Source organism: Podarcis muralis, chromosome Z, assembly GCF_964188315.1.
Source record: "Podarcis muralis chromosome Z, rPodMur119.hap1.1, whole genome shotgun sequence".
Classification (NCBI taxonomy): Eukaryota; Metazoa; Chordata; class Lepidosauria; order Squamata; family Lacertidae; genus Podarcis; species Podarcis muralis.
Window position 1 is genome coordinate 46708186 of NC_135673.1, and position 17828 is coordinate 46726013.

The 17828-nt window shown below is 50.4% G+C and overlaps 1 protein-coding gene across 17 annotated transcripts in view; it reads right to left on the bottom strand.

The window, feature by feature from the left end:
- The window catches only part of MED12 (mediator complex subunit 12), a 49681-nt gene that overhangs the window by 4622 nt on the left and 27231 nt on the right, over window positions 1-17828 (bottom strand). For 10 of the 17 annotated variants that reach the window (XM_077922638.1, XM_077922630.1, XM_077922635.1 and 7 more), the window contains 18 exons: window positions 17004-17124; window positions 16768-16869; window positions 15580-15693; window positions 15285-15439; window positions 13895-14074; window positions 12654-12725; window positions 12057-12211; window positions 11722-11883; window positions 11505-11616; window positions 10822-10911; window positions 10379-10488; window positions 9850-9985; window positions 8748-8909; window positions 7744-8118; window positions 6929-7094; window positions 3302-3510; window positions 2651-2731; window positions 1022-1236 (listed from right to left, as the gene is read on the bottom strand). In XM_077922638.1, the coding sequence (XP_077778764.1) occupies window positions 1022-1236; window positions 2651-2731; window positions 3302-3510; window positions 6929-7094; window positions 7744-8118; window positions 8748-8909; window positions 9850-9985; window positions 10379-10488; window positions 10822-10911; window positions 11505-11616; window positions 11722-11883; window positions 12057-12211; window positions 12654-12725; window positions 13895-14074; window positions 15285-15439; window positions 15580-15693; window positions 16768-16869; window positions 17004-17124 (2717 nt within the window). The remainder of the gene's footprint in view (window positions 1-1021; window positions 1237-2650; window positions 2732-3301; window positions 3511-6928; window positions 7095-7743; window positions 8119-8747; window positions 8910-9849; window positions 9986-10378; window positions 10489-10821; window positions 10912-11504; window positions 11617-11721; window positions 11884-12056; window positions 12212-12653; window positions 12726-13894; window positions 14075-15284; window positions 15440-15579; window positions 15694-16767; window positions 16870-17003; window positions 17125-17828) is intronic. The other 7 variants (XM_077922629.1, XM_028714483.2, XM_028714486.2 and 4 more) reach the window with 5 other exon arrangements.

The following is a 17828-nucleotide window of genomic DNA, read 5'->3' on the forward strand; positions in this document are numbered from 1 at the left end:
AATGTCTTCTGGAGGGCAGGCCAGATCCTCACTTCCTCCACCTCCTTCTCCTTCTCCTGCTAGGCCAGGTGTGGGGAACCTCAGGCTCTCTGACATTGCTCATTGACTGCTCCCACCACCTCTGGCCACTTGGCCATGCTTGCTTTTGGGAGTTGCAGCTGCAGAACATCTGGAGAGCCAAAGGTTCCCCACATCTGCCCTAGCCCATTTTGGCAGGCAGGTGGAGCCTGACTTCATCACACACACGTCATTTTATTTGTACACCACCTTTCCATGGTTGAAACTAGGGCTGGGCGATATCTGGTTTTCAGCATCATGATATATCATCAGCTAAGCATTGTGATATACTGATAGATCACCAATGTCTAAAATAAGGATGGAGCTATGTAGAGGCATGGGCTGGCTTCACGGTTTTTCTTGCATCGTGATTTTTGCATAGAACACACGTACACACACACACATATCATGATTTGCGATATAACGCCAGGTCAAAAATTATGAAACCGATATCATGATATGGACTTCAAACTGGTTTTGGAGGATATATTGATATATTGCCCAGCCCTAGTTGAAACCAAGCCCAAGGCAGCTCACGTAATTGTGAATGTAACAAAAATAGTCAGAAACAATAAATAAAACGCATTAAAAAAATGTGCTGTGACACCAGGTGGCAGCTTCAAAGGCGCTTGCTTTCAGCAAGGATCAGCTGATCTCAGCAGGGCTCACTGTTGGCAAGCCCTGCTTGGAAAGGAATAGCCAGGAGCTCACATTAACCTCCCCACTGTTTGGCTGTTCTTCCCAAGTGTCCTTACCTACCATTGCACATGGCATCAGGTATAGCCGGAGGAAGAAACGGCCACATTTGCCAAGCTAGGACCCTGTGCCAGCTCTAATTAGACCAACAAGTTGGGGGTTCCCCACACATGCTTCATTGCCTTTAGTGAATGGTTCAAAATTCAGCCAAGCAGTCCCTCACCCACCACCCCTGCTTGCAGACCTGGTGCCTGGTCCCAGGAAGTACCTCTGGGCCGCGTTCAGGGCGTGTCCGTAGCCAGGTGCCTGCTGGTGGACATAGCCGCTGGGTCTCTGCATCGGCCTGACGGTGTCGACAAAGGCAGGGTTGGAACCGGGGTGCGTGTTTGGATAGGTCTGGCTGGAGTAGGTGGGGGGCACCATGGCGCTCGACTGAGAGGGGTGAGGCTGGAGGCCAACGTGGGAGACGTAGGGGGTGTAGCCCTGCAAGGAACAAAGTTGCGCGCTTTGTTAAAATCAGAGGGGCTGGGCTCCTTCATGAGGAAGGACAGGACCTAAACTAAACAAACAAACAAACAAACAAGATGGCTGACGGAAACAGGAGACAAGAAAGAGTTGCTTGCCAGCTATTATGATATAAAGTCCTCAACCCCCTTTAGAATCAGTTTACTTGAAAGGTCACCTTCACTCACAAATGCCCACTCAACTGTTTTGATCAGCAGAACTGTCAACTCTACAAGTGCCACATAATGTTCGTTCTGCACTTGTAAAAAAACTAGTCTTTTAGTGTGGGAGCTCTTACATTCTGGAACTCCTTGCCCATTGACACCACACAGGCCCCTTCGCTGTGTTCCTTTCTGCTAGAAATTTGTTTCTTAGGCAAACTTACCCAGACTTGTAAAGCTGACCTATATTTTAATCTGCAGCTTTAGCTTGCAATGTAAACTTATAACAACAATTTTGGTTTTTTAGCAGACAATCTCAATGTACACTTTATACCCTTTGCAAAGCGCTTGGACGTTTTATTTACAGTTTAAGTGGTACACAGATTTTGTTGAATAACAACAGAGTGCTATCTAAAAAGGTGTGGTGTTGTGTTTGAAATCTGCTGGATGAGGGGCTGTGGGATTTGCCCACTATGTCAGCAGAGCACTAGAGATGATGACCTCCTGACAGATACGCTGGCAGAGCATACCATCAGGAGAACTGTTCTGCCATCAAAGGCATGAGGGCAAAATAGGGGTGGGATGTGAGAGGCACAGAGGTGGGCATGGTGAACTTACTATTTCCATTTCCTATCCCCTTGCCTCGCCCAACCTGATCCCTCCTTTGTCTCCCTTTCCTTTCCATGGTAGTAGTAATAATAATAATAATAATAATAATAATAATAATAATAATAATAATAATAATAATAATATATTATTTGTACCCCACCCATCTGGCTGGGCTTCCCCAGCCACTCTGGGCGGCTTCCAAAAAAATATTAAAATACTCTAGTACATCAAACATTAAAAGCTTCCCTGAACAGGGCTGCCTTCAGATGTCTTCTAAAAGTCTGGTAGTTGTTGTTCTCTTTGACATCTGGTGGGAGGGCGTTCCACAGGGCAGGTGCCACCACCGAGAAGGCCCTCTGCCTGGTTCCCTGTAACTTGGCTTCTCGCAGGGAGGGAACCACCAGAAGGCCCTCGGAGCTGGACCTCAGTGTCCGGGCTGAACGATGGGGGTGGAGACGCTCCTTCAGGTATACAGGTTCTGAAGTAATCCCATTCCTACTCCCCCTTTGATACAGATGCTCAAAGTGCATCAAGCAAAAGGTTCCAGGCGAGAGTGAGTCCCAGGTGGGAACTGTGGTGCAGACCCCACGCACAGGCCCAGCACCTGCCCAGCCCCATCTTACCTGTGACGGCTGCACAGATCCATAGGCCGGGGCAGGAGCCATCTGGCGCACGGGTGGTTGCCCCAACATTCCTTGGCTCTGCTGGAAAAGCAGCAGAGAGGTGTGGCTAGCAAAGGTGGTCCCAGGGAACCTCCCACAAGGCAGGGAAGGAAAAGCCCGTAGCCTGCTTTGGGTGGAGGCTGTGGGGTGCGGCAGGGTGCCAGAATTTGGGGGAAAGCGGGCCTGAGACTCTGTCGAAGGCCTCTGCCAGCTGCACTCAAACAACCAGGCTTGAATCAAGTTGTGTATTTGAGATAAAGACAGCCTGAAGAAGTAAAGATGGCCACAAATTCTGCCAGCTTGGGAAGTAAGTTAAGAATAATTCATGGAGGTTAAGGTTATCGGTGGCCAACTACTAACCATTTCAGCTGTGTACTTCCACCAGCGGTAAACCTGCAAATGGCACTCCTTCCTGGATGCAAGGGCCCACCCCACACCCAACCTGGACTGTAGGATCACCGAGGCACCAACACTTAAGCCCTGATGCTTTGGTCTAAATGGCAGAGCTAGCTGAAAGGAAGGGGAGAGTGAAAGGAGTGGAACACAGTGTTCTTGATCCCTCTCCCCGTCACTCTAGTTCATGGGCTGGGTGGCTGAGGGCAGGATCCTTACCAGCTTGGCTTGCAGCTGCTGCCGAAGGAGCTGCCCCTGAGGACCAGGCGGCTGCTGCTGTCTGTAGATGGACGACTTGTAGGAAGGGTCGATTCCCATCATGCCCCCCATGCTCGTGGGCAAGACCCCAGTGTAGGGAGGGCGGCTTGGAACCCGTGTTCCCATTGGCATGCGCATCGGCCGGTAAGAGGTATCTAACCGTGGTCCACCTGAAGCGAGGGAGGAAGATGGGTAACGTTACGGACATGACCACCCCTCTCCTGGACCTGGGTTCTCACAAGGCATAGAGGAAGACGTTGATGAGGTTCAGGGTGCCACCCGCCAAGGGAGGATGCTTCCTTTTCACCGTAAGAGCTAGAGCATGCAGCCTTAGCCCCCACCCCCAGATCTTGGAAGGAAAAGCCACACGGCCTTCTCCTCAACTCTGCAGATGAAGAATGCAATGATGACCAAGATGATCAAGGGTATGGAAACCAAGCCTTATGAGGAATGGTTGAGGTAGTTGGGAAGTTTTAGGCTGGGAAAGAAGAGACTGAGAGGTCATCTGCAAATACCGTATTTTTCGCCCTATAGGATGCACTTTTCCCCCTCCAAAAATGAAAGGGAAATATGTGTGCGTCCTATGGGGCAAATGCAGGCTTCAGGAAGCTATCCGAAAGCCGTGGGAGAGCTGCGCGACTTCGCGCAGCTCTCCCACGGCTTGCGGAGAGCTGCCTGCACCCAGAAGCTTGGGGTGCGCTAAGCTCAGCGCCCCCCAGGCTTCGGGCTTCACGCAGCTCTCCCACGGCTTGCGGATAGCAGCCTGTTCTGGGGGCTGGGGTCGGGGGAAGCTCGGGCTTCCCCCGTCCCAGCCCCGCGCCTGGGAAAAAAAAATAATTTCCCCCCTTTATTCCCCCCCCAAAAAAACTAGGTGCGCCCTATGGGGCGAAAAATACGGTACTTAAATGACTGTCCCACGTGACAGAGGGAGCAAGCTTGTTTTCTTCTGTTCTGGAGGGTAAACCTGAACCAATAGCCCTTAGATGTTTTTAAGCAGAGGGTAAGATTGCCGGAAGAAATATCAACAACCTCAGATATGCAGATGACACAACCTTGATGGCAGAAAGTTAGGAGGAATTAAAGAACCTTTTAATGAGGGTGAAAGAGGAGAGCGCAAAGTATGGTCTGAAGCTCAACATAAAAAAAACGAAGATCATGGCCACTGGGCCCATCACCTCCTGGCAAATAGAAGGGGAAGAAATGGAGGCAGTGAGAGATTTTACTTTTTTGGGCTCCATGATCACTGCAGATGATGACAGCAGCCACGAAATTAAAAGACGCCTGCTTCTTGGGAGAAAAGCAATGACAAACCTAGACAGCATCTTAAAAAGCAGAGACATCACCTTGCCAACAAAGGTCCATATAGTTAAAGCTATGGTTTTCCCAGTGAGAGCTGGACCATAAAGAAGGCTGATCACCAAAGAATTGATGCTTTTGAATTATGGTGCTGGAGGAGGCTCTTGAGAGTCCCATGGACTGCAAGAAGATCAAACCTATCCATTCTGAAGGAAATCAGCCCTGAGTGCTCACTGGAAGGACAGATCCTGAAGCTGAGGCTCCAATACTTTGGCCACCTCATGAGAAGAGAAGACTCCCTGGGAAAGACCCTGATGTTGGGAAAGATGGAGGGCACAAGGAGAAGGGGACGACAGAGGACGAGATGGTGGGACAGTGTTCTCGAAGCGACCAGCATGAGTTTGACCAAACTGCGGGAGGCAGTGGAAGACAGGAGTGCCTGGCGTGCTCTGGTCCAGGGGATCACAAAGAGTCGGACACGACTAAAGAACAACAACAGATGGCTATCTAGTTAGGGATGCTTTAGTTGGGATTCCTGCACTGTAGGAGGTTGGGCTAGATGATCCACGGCGTCCCTTCCAACTCTACAGTTCTAATGTGTACATCCCACAATTCCCAGAAGGTGGGGCTGACTGTGGAAGAAGCTTCACTTGCCCTTATAACCTGGCAGGTGTCTCCTACCTCTTGCTGTGGCAGCATCTCTCTGTGCTGCCTATTTAAGAAAGGCCAGACAGGCCAGACTCACTGGGAGCTCTCCAAGGTGCTGATCTAGTTTACCTGAATCTGTAGGGCTCTCTGATTATTCTTGATGTGGCTGCACCTACTGAAACACTGTGGCAGGTGTAGCTTTCAGCCAAGGGCCGCATTCCCTTCTGGGCAACTTTCCAAGGACCACATGGGATTGGTGGGTGGGGTCAGAGGCAAAAGTGGATGGAGCACAGTTAGGCCAGTTCCCTCCCACTTTCCCTTTCTATCCTCCATCCTGGCAAGCAAGATCCAAGTTCAAGGTGGTTGGAGCCCTCCCAGGGACTGCTGTGGCTGATTCCTGCATTGCAGGGGGTGGACGAGAGGACCCTTGGCATTCCTTCCAACTCCACAGTTCTTCGATTCTAAGATTCTGTGACTCAGCTCAGGCAGGCAATAACACTTGTGGTGCAAAGGTGCACCAGTAATGAATGCTGCTTGGGGAGATTTCAGAGGAGCTGATAGACATTTAGGGCTGCATTCAACTCCTGAGCTGGAGGTTCCTGGCCTCTCTTCTGCTGGATGTGTGAAGTACATGATGGTGACTATTCCAATTCGTTGCTAACTGCTGAGTGTCCCCTGAAGAAAAAATCCTGGACCCTTGCAAAGGTTTATCTCTCACACAGCTTAGCTAGATGCCAAAATGCAGAGTCTCAGAATCTGGCACAGATTTTAATCTCATTATTCTACTAAACTTTGCTGCTAACCCTCAAAGTGTGTACTTGGAAGGCAGCAGGCAAACCACTTCCACCACTTCCCCAATTCTGCCCTGACCTTGTGGTTTGGATTGTCTGAAAACTTTTCTAAACTCTGCAGGATTCGGAAGAATGCCTGCTTGGGAGGAGGGGTTGGAGCTCTGGGTTTGTAGGCAAGGACTTGGGTCCAATCTGCTGCTCAGCCACCATTAAACTTGCTGGTTGGCCCTTTGGGACAAGCCACCCAGTATTGGCTTCATGTGGGTGCTAAAGTGATCACCCCCCCCCCCGACAAAGACCCAAAGCCAACAGCAATGGAACTACTGAAAATGCTAGTGAAATAATAAACAGAAATTAAAAGGGTTGTGAATAGCAGGCAGCAGGAGTGAAAAAACCAGACCAGCACTCTGGGGACTGGAAGCCACAAAACACACATTTATATGGGTGTGTCAGTGTATGCATGCCTGTCTGCACTTTACACATTGTGGGTGGTATTCAACAATGTTAAACTTTGAAACATACCCACTGAAATTAATGAACCAAAGTTAGACTTCAGTGTGTCTGCCCTGCGTAGCATTACATGCCACCCAAGGAGCATGCACATTCCTGCAAGGCTACATCGCCCAAACTGAGTGTGAACCTATCAAGTATTCCCAAAGGCACCAGTGTTTGGAATACAAAAGTCACAACTGCAGCATGCACAATATGGGTCCAGACTTAAAACCCAACAGTTCTACGTATCCTGGGCTCCCCATCAGGCTCTGTGCCACCAAAGAACAGGTCCAGAATATCTCCCCTTCCAAGGCAGGATCTGGAATGGGCTGGAGCACCCCACCCACAAGTCTTGGCTCACCTGCTGGCAGAGGCTGGTTCTGGGCATAGAGGCCCATTGGAGACTGCCCGTAGGCCAGCCGTGACATGGGGTTCCCCGTCTGATGGTGTAGGAGGTCGGTGGGCATGCCACTTCCATAGGAGACCCCTCGGCCTGTGCTCATCATGTAGTCCTGCAGGGGAAAAGGCTGTGAAAAAGCAACACACACAGCAGGGCAAGCCAAGATTGGCAACAACAGAGAAAAGAGCAAGAGAAAGTGTAGCACGCTGCTGGGGAACGCTTCTTTTCCCCACTGGGCGGCGGTGGGTGGGGGGAACTCTGAGAAACTGGGAGCTTGCTTTCCTAAGATACCACCCCATCCAGTAACAGCAATGGCAGCAGTAGCAACAACAACAACGTTATTAGTAGCATTCGTAATTAGTAAGAATACTAATATTAGCAATTAATTGTAGTAGCAATAGCAGTAGCAGGAGTGGTACTAATGACCCACCCTTCACCAGTAGGTCCCAGGGTAGCCTACAAAAATTTATAATTATTATTAGCAGTAGCACTACCAATAGTTATCTGCCCTTCACCAGCAAGTCCCAGAACAACACACACAAATGTACTACTCAGCATTGAAACCTCTTTAAAAACATCACAGTTGCAGGAATAGGTTGGCTGCACATATCAGGTGCATATATACTGCATAAACTATATAACAACCTGGATGGCCACTGTCAGAACAGGATGCTGTTGGGCCCCCTGTGGCCTGATCCAGCAGCCAGGCTCATATTCAGTTCTTAAATGGCTGGGAACTGCTTGGCACCCCAGGAGCAACTGCAATGCCCTTTTACCTCGTTCTTGTTGGCGGGTGGGGGCCTCTTCTTCGTCTTGGTCTTCTTTTTGGGCTCAGTGGCAGAGTTGGTAGGATTCGCACTGGTCTTCTCCACCTTGGTCGGCTCAACAGCCTTCTTCTCCGGCTCTAGGGCGACTGGGGTGGGGGGTTCCTCCTCTTCGGGAGGCAGCGGCAGGGGCTCCAGGTAGTAGCTCCGGGGCTTCGGCTTTAAGTGCGTGTGGTACAGCAGCAGCCTCTGCTGCTCCTCGAAGCGGGACACCTTGCGGTCCACCCGCACCGTCCCGAACCAGCCCCAGGAGAGTGGGGCAGAATGCTTCACGCCTTCAAAGAGGTCCCAGGGGGAGATTTTCTGCTTGGTGGACACCTGCAGGCCCTGGGGAGGGAGGGAAAGGAAGAAAATGGAACGCCAGCCAACAGCAGCAGGAACTCATCCTCCTTGGTCCAGGTTCACAGGGCCAGAAGAGAGATGCTACCTTCTCCTTGCTCTCACAAAACATTGGAAAGTGACTCCTTTACCTGTGCATACAATCATCAGCACAGATACCTGGGACACCCTCTTGCAGCTGCTGTCCATTTCATCTTTTTTTAAATATATATATATATATATATATATATATATATATATATATATATATATATATATATATATATATATATATAAAAAAACTCATTCCTTATCAGTAACAGGATCCCCAGATGGGGTACAAAATAAAACACATTAGACCAAACACAGTACAACAGTTTCAGAGAGGAATTGGGGGGGGGGGGGAGAGAAACAACACAGAGGTTGCCCAAGAAAGAAATTATAATACCTGAATATGCAGGTTTGTATTGACTAGGCACCAAAATGAAAACAGTGCACTGTGCTTGCAAGGGGAGGGCACTCCACCAATGAAGCTGTGAGTGGGGCAACGCACCCACCCACCCACCCCTTTCCCACACCACCCTACATACTGAGAAGATGCAACCACACCAGGGCTGGTGGTCAGGGAAGCTACTTGCCTCCTTCTTGAAAATGGAGTCAAAGCCAGCGATCTTGTTGCCTTTGGTGTCAATGAGGGAGCCCTGAGGCTCGCAGGTGATCACGTCCCGAGTCTGCTTGGGCAGGGGCAGCAGCTGCCGCACCTTCTCCAGGCTGTCAGACTGACGGTCGCCCAGCTCCTTCTGCAGAGAAAGGAAGCCACAGAGAGGGCTGTTGAGAGGCCTGGCCTGCAGGTGCTCCTCCTGGAGCCACTTTGCACTTCGGTCATCCCTGCTACACGTCAAAATCATCACATCCCATTACACTATGGCTTGGGCCAAAATGGCTTGGGCCAAAATGCCAAAATGTAAGATGGGACTGTCTGCCTGCCTTTCCAAGGAAAGTGGTGGGGTGCATGGCCCTGAAGCTGAAACTAAGCTGTGCAAAAATAAGCATGCAAGCTTGCTCTGCATCATGTCATTGGGAAAATTCCCTTGCTTTATATCATACAAAGAATGAGGAACTTTTTCTCCCCTCCTTGAGAACATGCTAGTGGTGGGCAGGGTCAGAGGTGGAACAATGAGGTAAACATGAAAGTAAAGGACCCATGGACAGTTAAGTCCAGTCAAAGGCGACTATGGGGTTGTGGCACTCATCTCGCTTTCAGGTCAAGGGAGCCGGTGTTTGTCTACAGGCAGTTTTCCAGGTCATGTGGCCAGCAGGACTAAACTGCTTCTGGTGCAACAGGACACCATGACGGAAATCAAAGCGCACGGAAATGCTGCTTGCCTTCCTGCTGCAGCAGTACCTATTTATCTACTTGCACTGGTGTGCTAGGTTGGCAGGAGCTGGGACAGAGCAACAGCTCACCTGTTCACCTTCTGATCAGCAAGCCAAAGAGGCTCAGTGGTTTAGACCACAGCGCCACCCAATGAGTGCAGTTTCTACATTTGTACACTCGGCCAGGTCCTAGGAATAAATATCCCTCTGTCTGCAAGAGGTATTATCATAGTTCAAGCACATCTTCCAGCCAGGCAAAAGCACCCAATAGGTGTGTGAAGCAGCCAGTAGGGGTTGTGGCAGGGTAGAGCCCCAAGAGCCGGAGGGAAGGGGCAGAGAATTCCAAGGTGGGCTCCTACTTACTCGGAGTTTCTTGACCAGGTTCATGTAGGCCCGCTTATTTTCCTCCATGCTGCCCTGTGAGATGCTGGACATATCTGCCGCTAGTGTACCATTGATAAGCACACTCAGCATGTCCAACACTGTGGTGAAGAGCTCGCTGCCGGGTTAGAGCAAGAGAAAGGGGAGAAGGTCACAGGAGGAAATGGAACTGCAGCCGCTGTTGTCCCAGTCCCAACGCGCATTTCTAAATGGCAGGGAACGCCGCTGTGGTCACCCATGCCAAAACAACCACCACCTTGGGTGCCCTCCTGACGTTAAGACCCAAGGGCAAGGATGCCTCCAAGGGCCGGGAGCCTGCATTCCTTAGGCGCATCCCTTCTTCCCAGGCCCTGATGAGATGACGGGATGATTTGGCACACACTCAACTCCTCCACTGTCATCCAGTGGTATCAGGGATGAACTCAGCAAGGTTCAGGCTGAGCCTGCTGCCTTTCCTGACTCAGCACAGTTGATGGAGGAAATGTGTGTGCATGTGCACCAAAGCACTCACTTGTTAGACTGCATGTCAACAGTGCCACTGCTGATGATATCCAAGAGGAGCACAGCCCATTCTGTGGTCTGCTGGGTGCTGCGCTGCACCGTGTCAAACATGCCCCCCACCTAAGAACGAGAAGAAGAGGCTGCGTTGGCCCGAAGGAAGCACACTTGGAGGATGGCACAATGAGCACAACACCTATAGGGAACCCTGATGGAGAGGGAAGGAGAGGACAAGCACCAAGTGTCCCCACCACGCCGGCACAGTCAAGCCACATTAACTAGAACAGACCCTCCCTAGTTTGTGCAAGGCAGAGGAACAAAGGTGAGTCAGGAGAAAAAGGCTGGGTCCAATCCTCAGGCTTATGGTCCTGCCAGCTGGAGACATTCCTTGTTCTTTTTTTCTGGCAGCACCTTGGAAGCCAGAGGAACTTGTGCCCCACCTCCCCTGGCACTTACCAGATTGAGCCTCAGCTTCAGCGCCTCGTGCATCAGCTGCTTCGCTTTGCAGTCATCCTGGTACTGATCTTCTCGCCAGTTGGTCACAATCTAGGTGGGCAGAGAGGAGACTTGCATCTGGCTAAAGGCCAAGCATGGAGTGTCCAGCCCCACAGCCCCAGAAGCTCAGAGCAACGCCACCCTTAACATGCTCCTGTGACTCAATGCATGAAGAACAAAACAGGTGCGCAGGACTTCATATGAGGCAAGAAAATAGCTCCAGGGATGACCGAAGTACCCTCCCTCTTTTTCTCCCTTCCTCCCACAACCGCAGCCATTGAACATGCCCTGGGGATTTTGCAGGAAGGGCTTCTGGGGCAGTAAGTTCCAGGTTCAATCCCTGGCATCTCTAGGTAGAGCAGGCAATGTCTCTTGCTTGAAACCCTCAAGAGTCACTGCCAGTCAGTGTTGATTGACCAATGGTATAACTTGGTATAAGGCAGCTTCCTATGTCCCTGGAAACCTGGAGAAATGCCACCAGTCAGTGCGGACAACACTAAGTTAGGCAGACCAATGGTGCATGTTCTCTGGAGCCCCTTAGCTTTAACACTCAAGCCACCACCTGTGCTCTTCCCAAGAATCATAGTGGGAGTTGTGGAAAGGGTCCCTTTGCACTTCTGATGTGGCCACAGCAAAGATCTTACCTGCTGAACCTGGCTGTACAAGGAAGTGAGGAGGCCCTCGCGCTGCTCATCCTGGCCTTTCAGGCAGGTCAAGACCAGGGACAGAAAAGGCTGCTGGCTCAGCAGGGACATGCTGCAGGTGTACCATGGTGCGAAGAAAGAAAGAGAGAAGGGTTGAGTGATGGCTCCTAAGACAGCCTCCCCAAACCCAGCCTCCTTCTCCTTTGGGCCTCCTCACCTCTTCTGTTTCTGGCGGTCCCGTTCCTTGCGGGATGAGGAGCCCAAATGCTGCCCTTTCTCCAGCTCGTCTCCTGCAGCCTTCAACACGTAGCCTTGCACAGAAGTTGGGAGCTTGGCAATGAGAGGGGCCACCAGCCACACACCTGATCTCTCCAAGGAGCTGGGGAAGACAGGCAAGAAGAGTTGTGGTAAGCCTCTCCTTATTATTTCCTGCAAGCTTGCTCATTTCCTGCAAATTTCCTTTTTTCCTACAAACTTCCTTGTTGTTGTTTTTTTGCAGGAATCCCTTCCCACCACTGCCCTGTTCTCCTGTGCCTTTTTGCAGACGCTCACCTGAGGATGGGCTTGGCTTTGGTGCTTGCTGGCACAAAGCTTGTGGAGCTGCAAAGGCTGACGATGCCGTTGCTGGCCGAGTTGGTCTCAGCTGACTGCTGGAACACTTCGATGGTGGCCTTGGCAATGTTCTCCAGGAGGGAGTTCATTTCCTGCTGCAGAGAGGTGAAGCGGAGCTTTTGAGCAGCTAACTTCCTCATTTGTTCCAAAGAGGTCCCCGTGCCAAAAAGTCTGTTGCCACTTGTTCACTCTCCAACCCCCTCCCCCAGGCACCCGCCCCTTCTGAGCACCCTTTGCAATCACATCTGATGCTGGGGAAGAGCCATAGCTCCGTGGGAGAGCACCTGCTTTGCATGCAGAAAGTCCCATGTTTGATTCCAAGCATCTTCAGACAGGGCTGGGACTCCCTGCCTGAAACCCTGGAGAGTTGCTGCCAGTCAATATAGATAATTACAGCACTAGAAGGACCAAGGGTCTGGATTCAGTATAAGGCAGCTTTCTGCGTTACTATGTTGCTGCACACAAACATGAGGAGAGTGGCCCTTGAATACCCGCATTGTTCCTATGCTATCCCCAAATGTGGCACTGAATGCTTACGTTGTTTGCCGTCTGCTTGATCATGAGCTGCAGCTCAAGCAACGACTGTCGCATTGTCCACTGGTCCAGGTTCTGGAAGAAAAACAGACAAGCTGCACATCACCCACCTGCTTGCTGTGGCAGTAAAACTCACTTGCATCTCACCCCCTCCTCTACTTTGCCAGTGCAAGACTGAATTTTTTGGCACCCTTTGCTGTTACAGAATGAATGAATGAATGATTATTTATACCCCGCCCATCTGGCTGGGTTTCCCCAGCCACTCTGGGCAGCTTCCAATCGAATATTAAAAACACAATACGGCATTAAACATTAAAAACTTCCCTAAACAGGGCTGCCTTCAGATGTCTTTTAAAATTAGGATAATTGCTTATTTCCTTGACATCTGATGGAAGGGCATTCCACAGGGCGGGTGCCACTACCGAGAAGGCCCTCTGCCTGGGTCCCTGTAACCTCACTTCTCACAGTGAGGAAACCACCATAAGGCCCTTGGAGGTGGATCTCAGTGTCTGGGCTGATCAATGGGGGTGGAGACGCTCCTTCAGGTATACAGGACCAAGGCCGTGTAGGGCTTTCAAGGTCAGTACCTACACTTTGAATTGTGCTCGGAAACGTACTGGGAGTCAATGCAGGTCTCTCAGGACCGGAGTTATATGGTCCCAGCAGCTCCCCCCAGTCACCAGTCTAACTGCCGCATTCTGGATTAATTGCAGTTTCTGAGTCACCTTCAAAGGTAGCCCCATGTTTATTTATTTTTCCAGCTGCCCCATAGCCTTCTTTTACACACCCCAAAATGCATCTTCCTTACAAACCTATGAACAGGGCCATGTTTAAAGGAAGAGGGGCTGGGAGAAATTAATTCTGTGCTGATGCAGGCTGACTGTTAAGTGACCAACCTCAATTATAGAAGCTAAGCAAAAGCGAATCTATCTAATTATTTTGCACCTTGCTTGCACTAGATTTTTAGGAAGAAGAAAAAAAGAAGTCTCATCTTCCAACCACAGAATATCCTCTTGCTAGCATCTCCCATGTATGCAATTAAACATTCTTGCATCCTAAGGGTCTAGAAAGATTTAACAAAAATTAAAGTGAGAGTCTGCTGAATTTAGCAGTGAATTGTAAAGAGCAAGGCTCTCACTGGAGCTCACACTGCCACGACCTTCAATCACAATGCAGGCTTGCCCAGCAGCCCACTGGGAAGTCCATGTTTAGCAATGCCCCAAGGAAACTGTAGCTGCTTGCACCTGTAAGATGCGCTTGATCCTCTGCCGCTGGGGATTCTCGCCCTCCTCGTTGTCGAGCAGCCGATGCGGGTAACAGATCAGTTGCATCAGCCTTTGGGCCTGGGTGCTGCTCAGGACAGGATCCTGCAGGTCATTGCTGTCTTCACACAAGGATTTCAAGCACCGCTCACCCACCCACTCCTGCAGGCGGAAGAGAGCATACGGGGTGACAGTGCCCACTCAGCCTGGGAGGCCTTGCCTCTGGGACCCACCATCTGAAAAGGCTGGTGCCTCTTCACCTCACCACTTTTGCTGGTCTGCACTGGCTGCTGCTCCATGCACACAGCCCTGGCATCCGGACACCCAAGCTTCTTGGAGAAGTTTGTATGCCAAGCATGTTACCAAAGTCACATGGCACAAGGCAAAGAGCAGCCTCTGGCCAGCTGATTCACAGCTGGACTGCTGCAGAGTGAGCCAAGGCTCCCACACTGGGCCCTTTTTCTTGCACTGTAGAGGGAGACACTCCCTAGAAGAGGTGCTTACTAAAGTCTAAAACTGCAGGGCAGGGAAGAAGAAAGGACAGTCTAGGTCTTTGGGAGTTTGAAGTTCACAATACAGTGGTACCTCTGTTTACGAACTTAATTTGTTCTGGAGGTCCGTTCTTAAGCTGAAACCATTCTTATCCTGAGGCGCACTTTTGCTAATGGGGCCTCCCGCTGCATGCGTGCCTCTGGTGCACGATTTCTGTTCACATCCTGGGGCAAAGTTCGCAACCAAGAGCAGCTACTTCCTAGTTAGTGGAGCTCATAACCTGAAGCGTTCATAACCAGAAGCGTTCGTAATCAGAGGTACCACTGTAGCGTAATGAAAAGAACAGGACCTTGGATAGCTCCAAGGGCACCTGCTAAGGGAAGCTATTGTAAACATTGTCTCTGCAGGGGGCTGATGTCTAAGGGTCGGCTGACCAGACCTGGAGTGTCTCCCAAGAGCTGCTGACAGCTTGGTTAAAATCATCATCCTCATCATCGTTAGAGGGCCTTCACCTTATTTTGCAGCCTCTGGCTTCTGTGGAAATCCTCTGAATTTGAGGACAGTGGTAGGGCTCTGTCCATGAGGGCCACAAAGGAAGTGCCAGGGGCAATTCCTAACCCACTGGATGTAGACTGAACACTCCCTTGTCTGATTTCTCCGCCAAGGTCTCCAGATTGTGGGTCTCAATAAGAAGAGTCCCCTGGTCCATTCATATTCTGGAACTCAACCATGTCCCCAGAGTTTTCTAAGGCATGTCAACGAACCCATGGGGACCTCACACAACAAGCCAGAACTCTGGCTGAAACCTGTCCACCATCCATGTCTCTGTGGAACAGGAGGCAGGAGCAACAGAAGGGCAAACGAAACCCACTATGCTCACCTGCTGACAGATGCTCCTCAGGACGTACTTGGCATAAACGTCCAGGCTGGCTGTCTCTATGGAGACCATCCGGCTTGCAGGCTTCTTGTCATCTTCCACAAGATCATCCACCCCGGCCGGATGGGAAAAGCCAGAGCCCTTCAGTTCGGCGTCCCCTGCAACCAGGAGCAAGGGTCACCCAGGGCAGAGACCCACATGTAACGGCCACATGTTGCTGTGCCTCTCAGATGAGGCAGGACTGTGCCCATCTCCTCACGTTCCTGGAGACAGGAACCTACATTCCCCAGGCACATACCCAGTACGAAGACAGCCTTCAACACAGCAAACACGGCTCCGTCCACAATGCGGTTCTGGGAAGCAGCCAGCAGGTGTCGATCGCAGGAAGAGCGGATGCCCACTGACGGCTTGCCTGTAGCAAGGTGACAAGGGAAGGGAAAAGCTCTTGCCGTGAACCGACTATGAATACTCCAGACCAAGCTGGGAGACAAAAAGGCACCCAAAGGCAATGCAGTACCTGGTGAACACAGAGCAGCCAGGATGGTGTCATTGTACAGAACATTCAGCCATTGCTTATTGTTAAAGCCTTGGTGCTTAGGAAAGCTACAGTGATAAAAATTCTGGTGAAGAATGGAGCCTTCAGGACATTGTGAGAAGTGTTTGCTGGCCTCCTCCCTGGGACATTGGGCAGACCTTGGTTTCTTTGTGATCTTTTTGGAAACAGTTATGATAGCCCTGTAAATAAGCCTACAAAGTTACTCTCCTGCTTTTTAATTTTTTTTTGTAAACTGCTTTTGGGTTTTTTCTTGACAATCAAGCAGTGAATGGAATGGAATGGAATGGTGGCCAGACCCAGCCACAGTGCTCAAGACACCTGCTGGCTCTCAACCTAAGAGGAGCCCCAAGAGGGGTTCCTATCATGCTTAGCCTGCATGACCAATGGCTAGAGATTATGGAAGCTGGAGTCTGATAACTCTTGGGAGTTATCAGATAACTCTGTCAGAGGGTCTGCATCCCAGCAATAAATGGAGACTTCCATTTAGCCATCCCAGCTAGTAGCTACTGTGTAGATATTTAGGGCCATTCAGTGCATTACTGTGGCCACAGGGAGTCACCATAAGGCACCAGAGGCCTGACTGGCCACCAGGGCAAAGGCTGGCTCAGTCAATGTGGGAAGGTGGTTTTGACCAGCCATGAGAAAGTAAGGCAGATGTCACCAGCTGGCCAAGTCAGGAGACACAGCAAACGAGGAAGCAAGGAAGAGGTGGTAAAAGAGTGTCTGTTTAGGATCAGTTAATGGAAGAAGAACTTGCAGACACCACCCCACGGGGATGCTCTGCCCCACAGGCTGAAGAGACAACTGTCAGCAGCAACAGGTTGACCACGAAACTGCAAAGCAGGAAAGAGGGTTCGGGGAGAGCAGCATCCTCCATCAGGGCAAGAAGAGACACGGAAGAGGAAACGCCCCAAAGGAGCGATCACTTACTGCTGTCCTGCTGGCAGGGGTTCAGCTGCGGGGTCTTGAAGAGGTGGAGCAAAATCCGGCAGGTCAGGCGGGCTCCGGGTTCCGAGTCCTGCTCGCTGCAAGCTGCAGAAAGGTAAAACCACCAGTGGCAATTGATCCGAGCTGACCCTCTACTTTTCAAGGAGGGTGGGCAGGCTTCCATTTGCAAGGCCCCTTACTAGGCAGCAGGGTCCCAGCCATTGCAAACAGGCACTCACCAGCATTGAGCAACGAAGGGATGGCAGCACAGCGGATCAGGTCCTCGAGGAGGAGGCACTGGCGAGCAATGAGGATGGCCACGAACGTGGCAAGGGAGTCATGGAAAGACAAGTCACTCACCTAAGGGAAGGAGAAGGCCACAGCTGAGGCTTTTTTAATTAAAAAAAAGTTGCTTCTGTGGAACTGTAATCAGTCAAGAGCAATCACACACAAGACCTCATCACGCCATAGCCTCAGGCTGGGGAGTATTTATCTTTCTCTTTCTTTCTCTTTCTTTCTTTTAAATATAGTTTTATTAAGACTTTTCATAATATAATTAAGAAACAAACTGAGCTAAACAAAAAAGAAACAATAAAAAGAAGGAAAGAGATAAAAGAGAAAGGATTAAAAATTACAAAAAGTCCTCTCTCACCTTAACTTTTGTCCCATAAGCATCCTCCAAGCTCTCACCTGGGAGCATCCCTTTCTTCCCCCAGCCTCTGACCCTGGGATCTCACACAGGGTCCTTTACCAACTGTCTGTCACTTTCACCTTCATGCAGTTCTTACCAAAATATAGTAGGAGAGAATGTTAAAGGGAATAGTAACAGAATAGAGAGAGAGAGAAAAGGTAAAGAAATGAAAAAAGAAATGTCTTGTGACAGAGATTAAAATTCCTCAGGGTAAAGCCCTTCAGGCAAATGCAGCACTCCACAGTATATATTTAGCTAGCAGCAGACATAGGAACACAGGAAGCTGCTTTGAACTGAGCCAGACCATTGGTCTATCTCGCTCAGTACTGTTTACACTGGCCAGCAGCTGCTCTCCAGGGTTTCAGGCAGATTC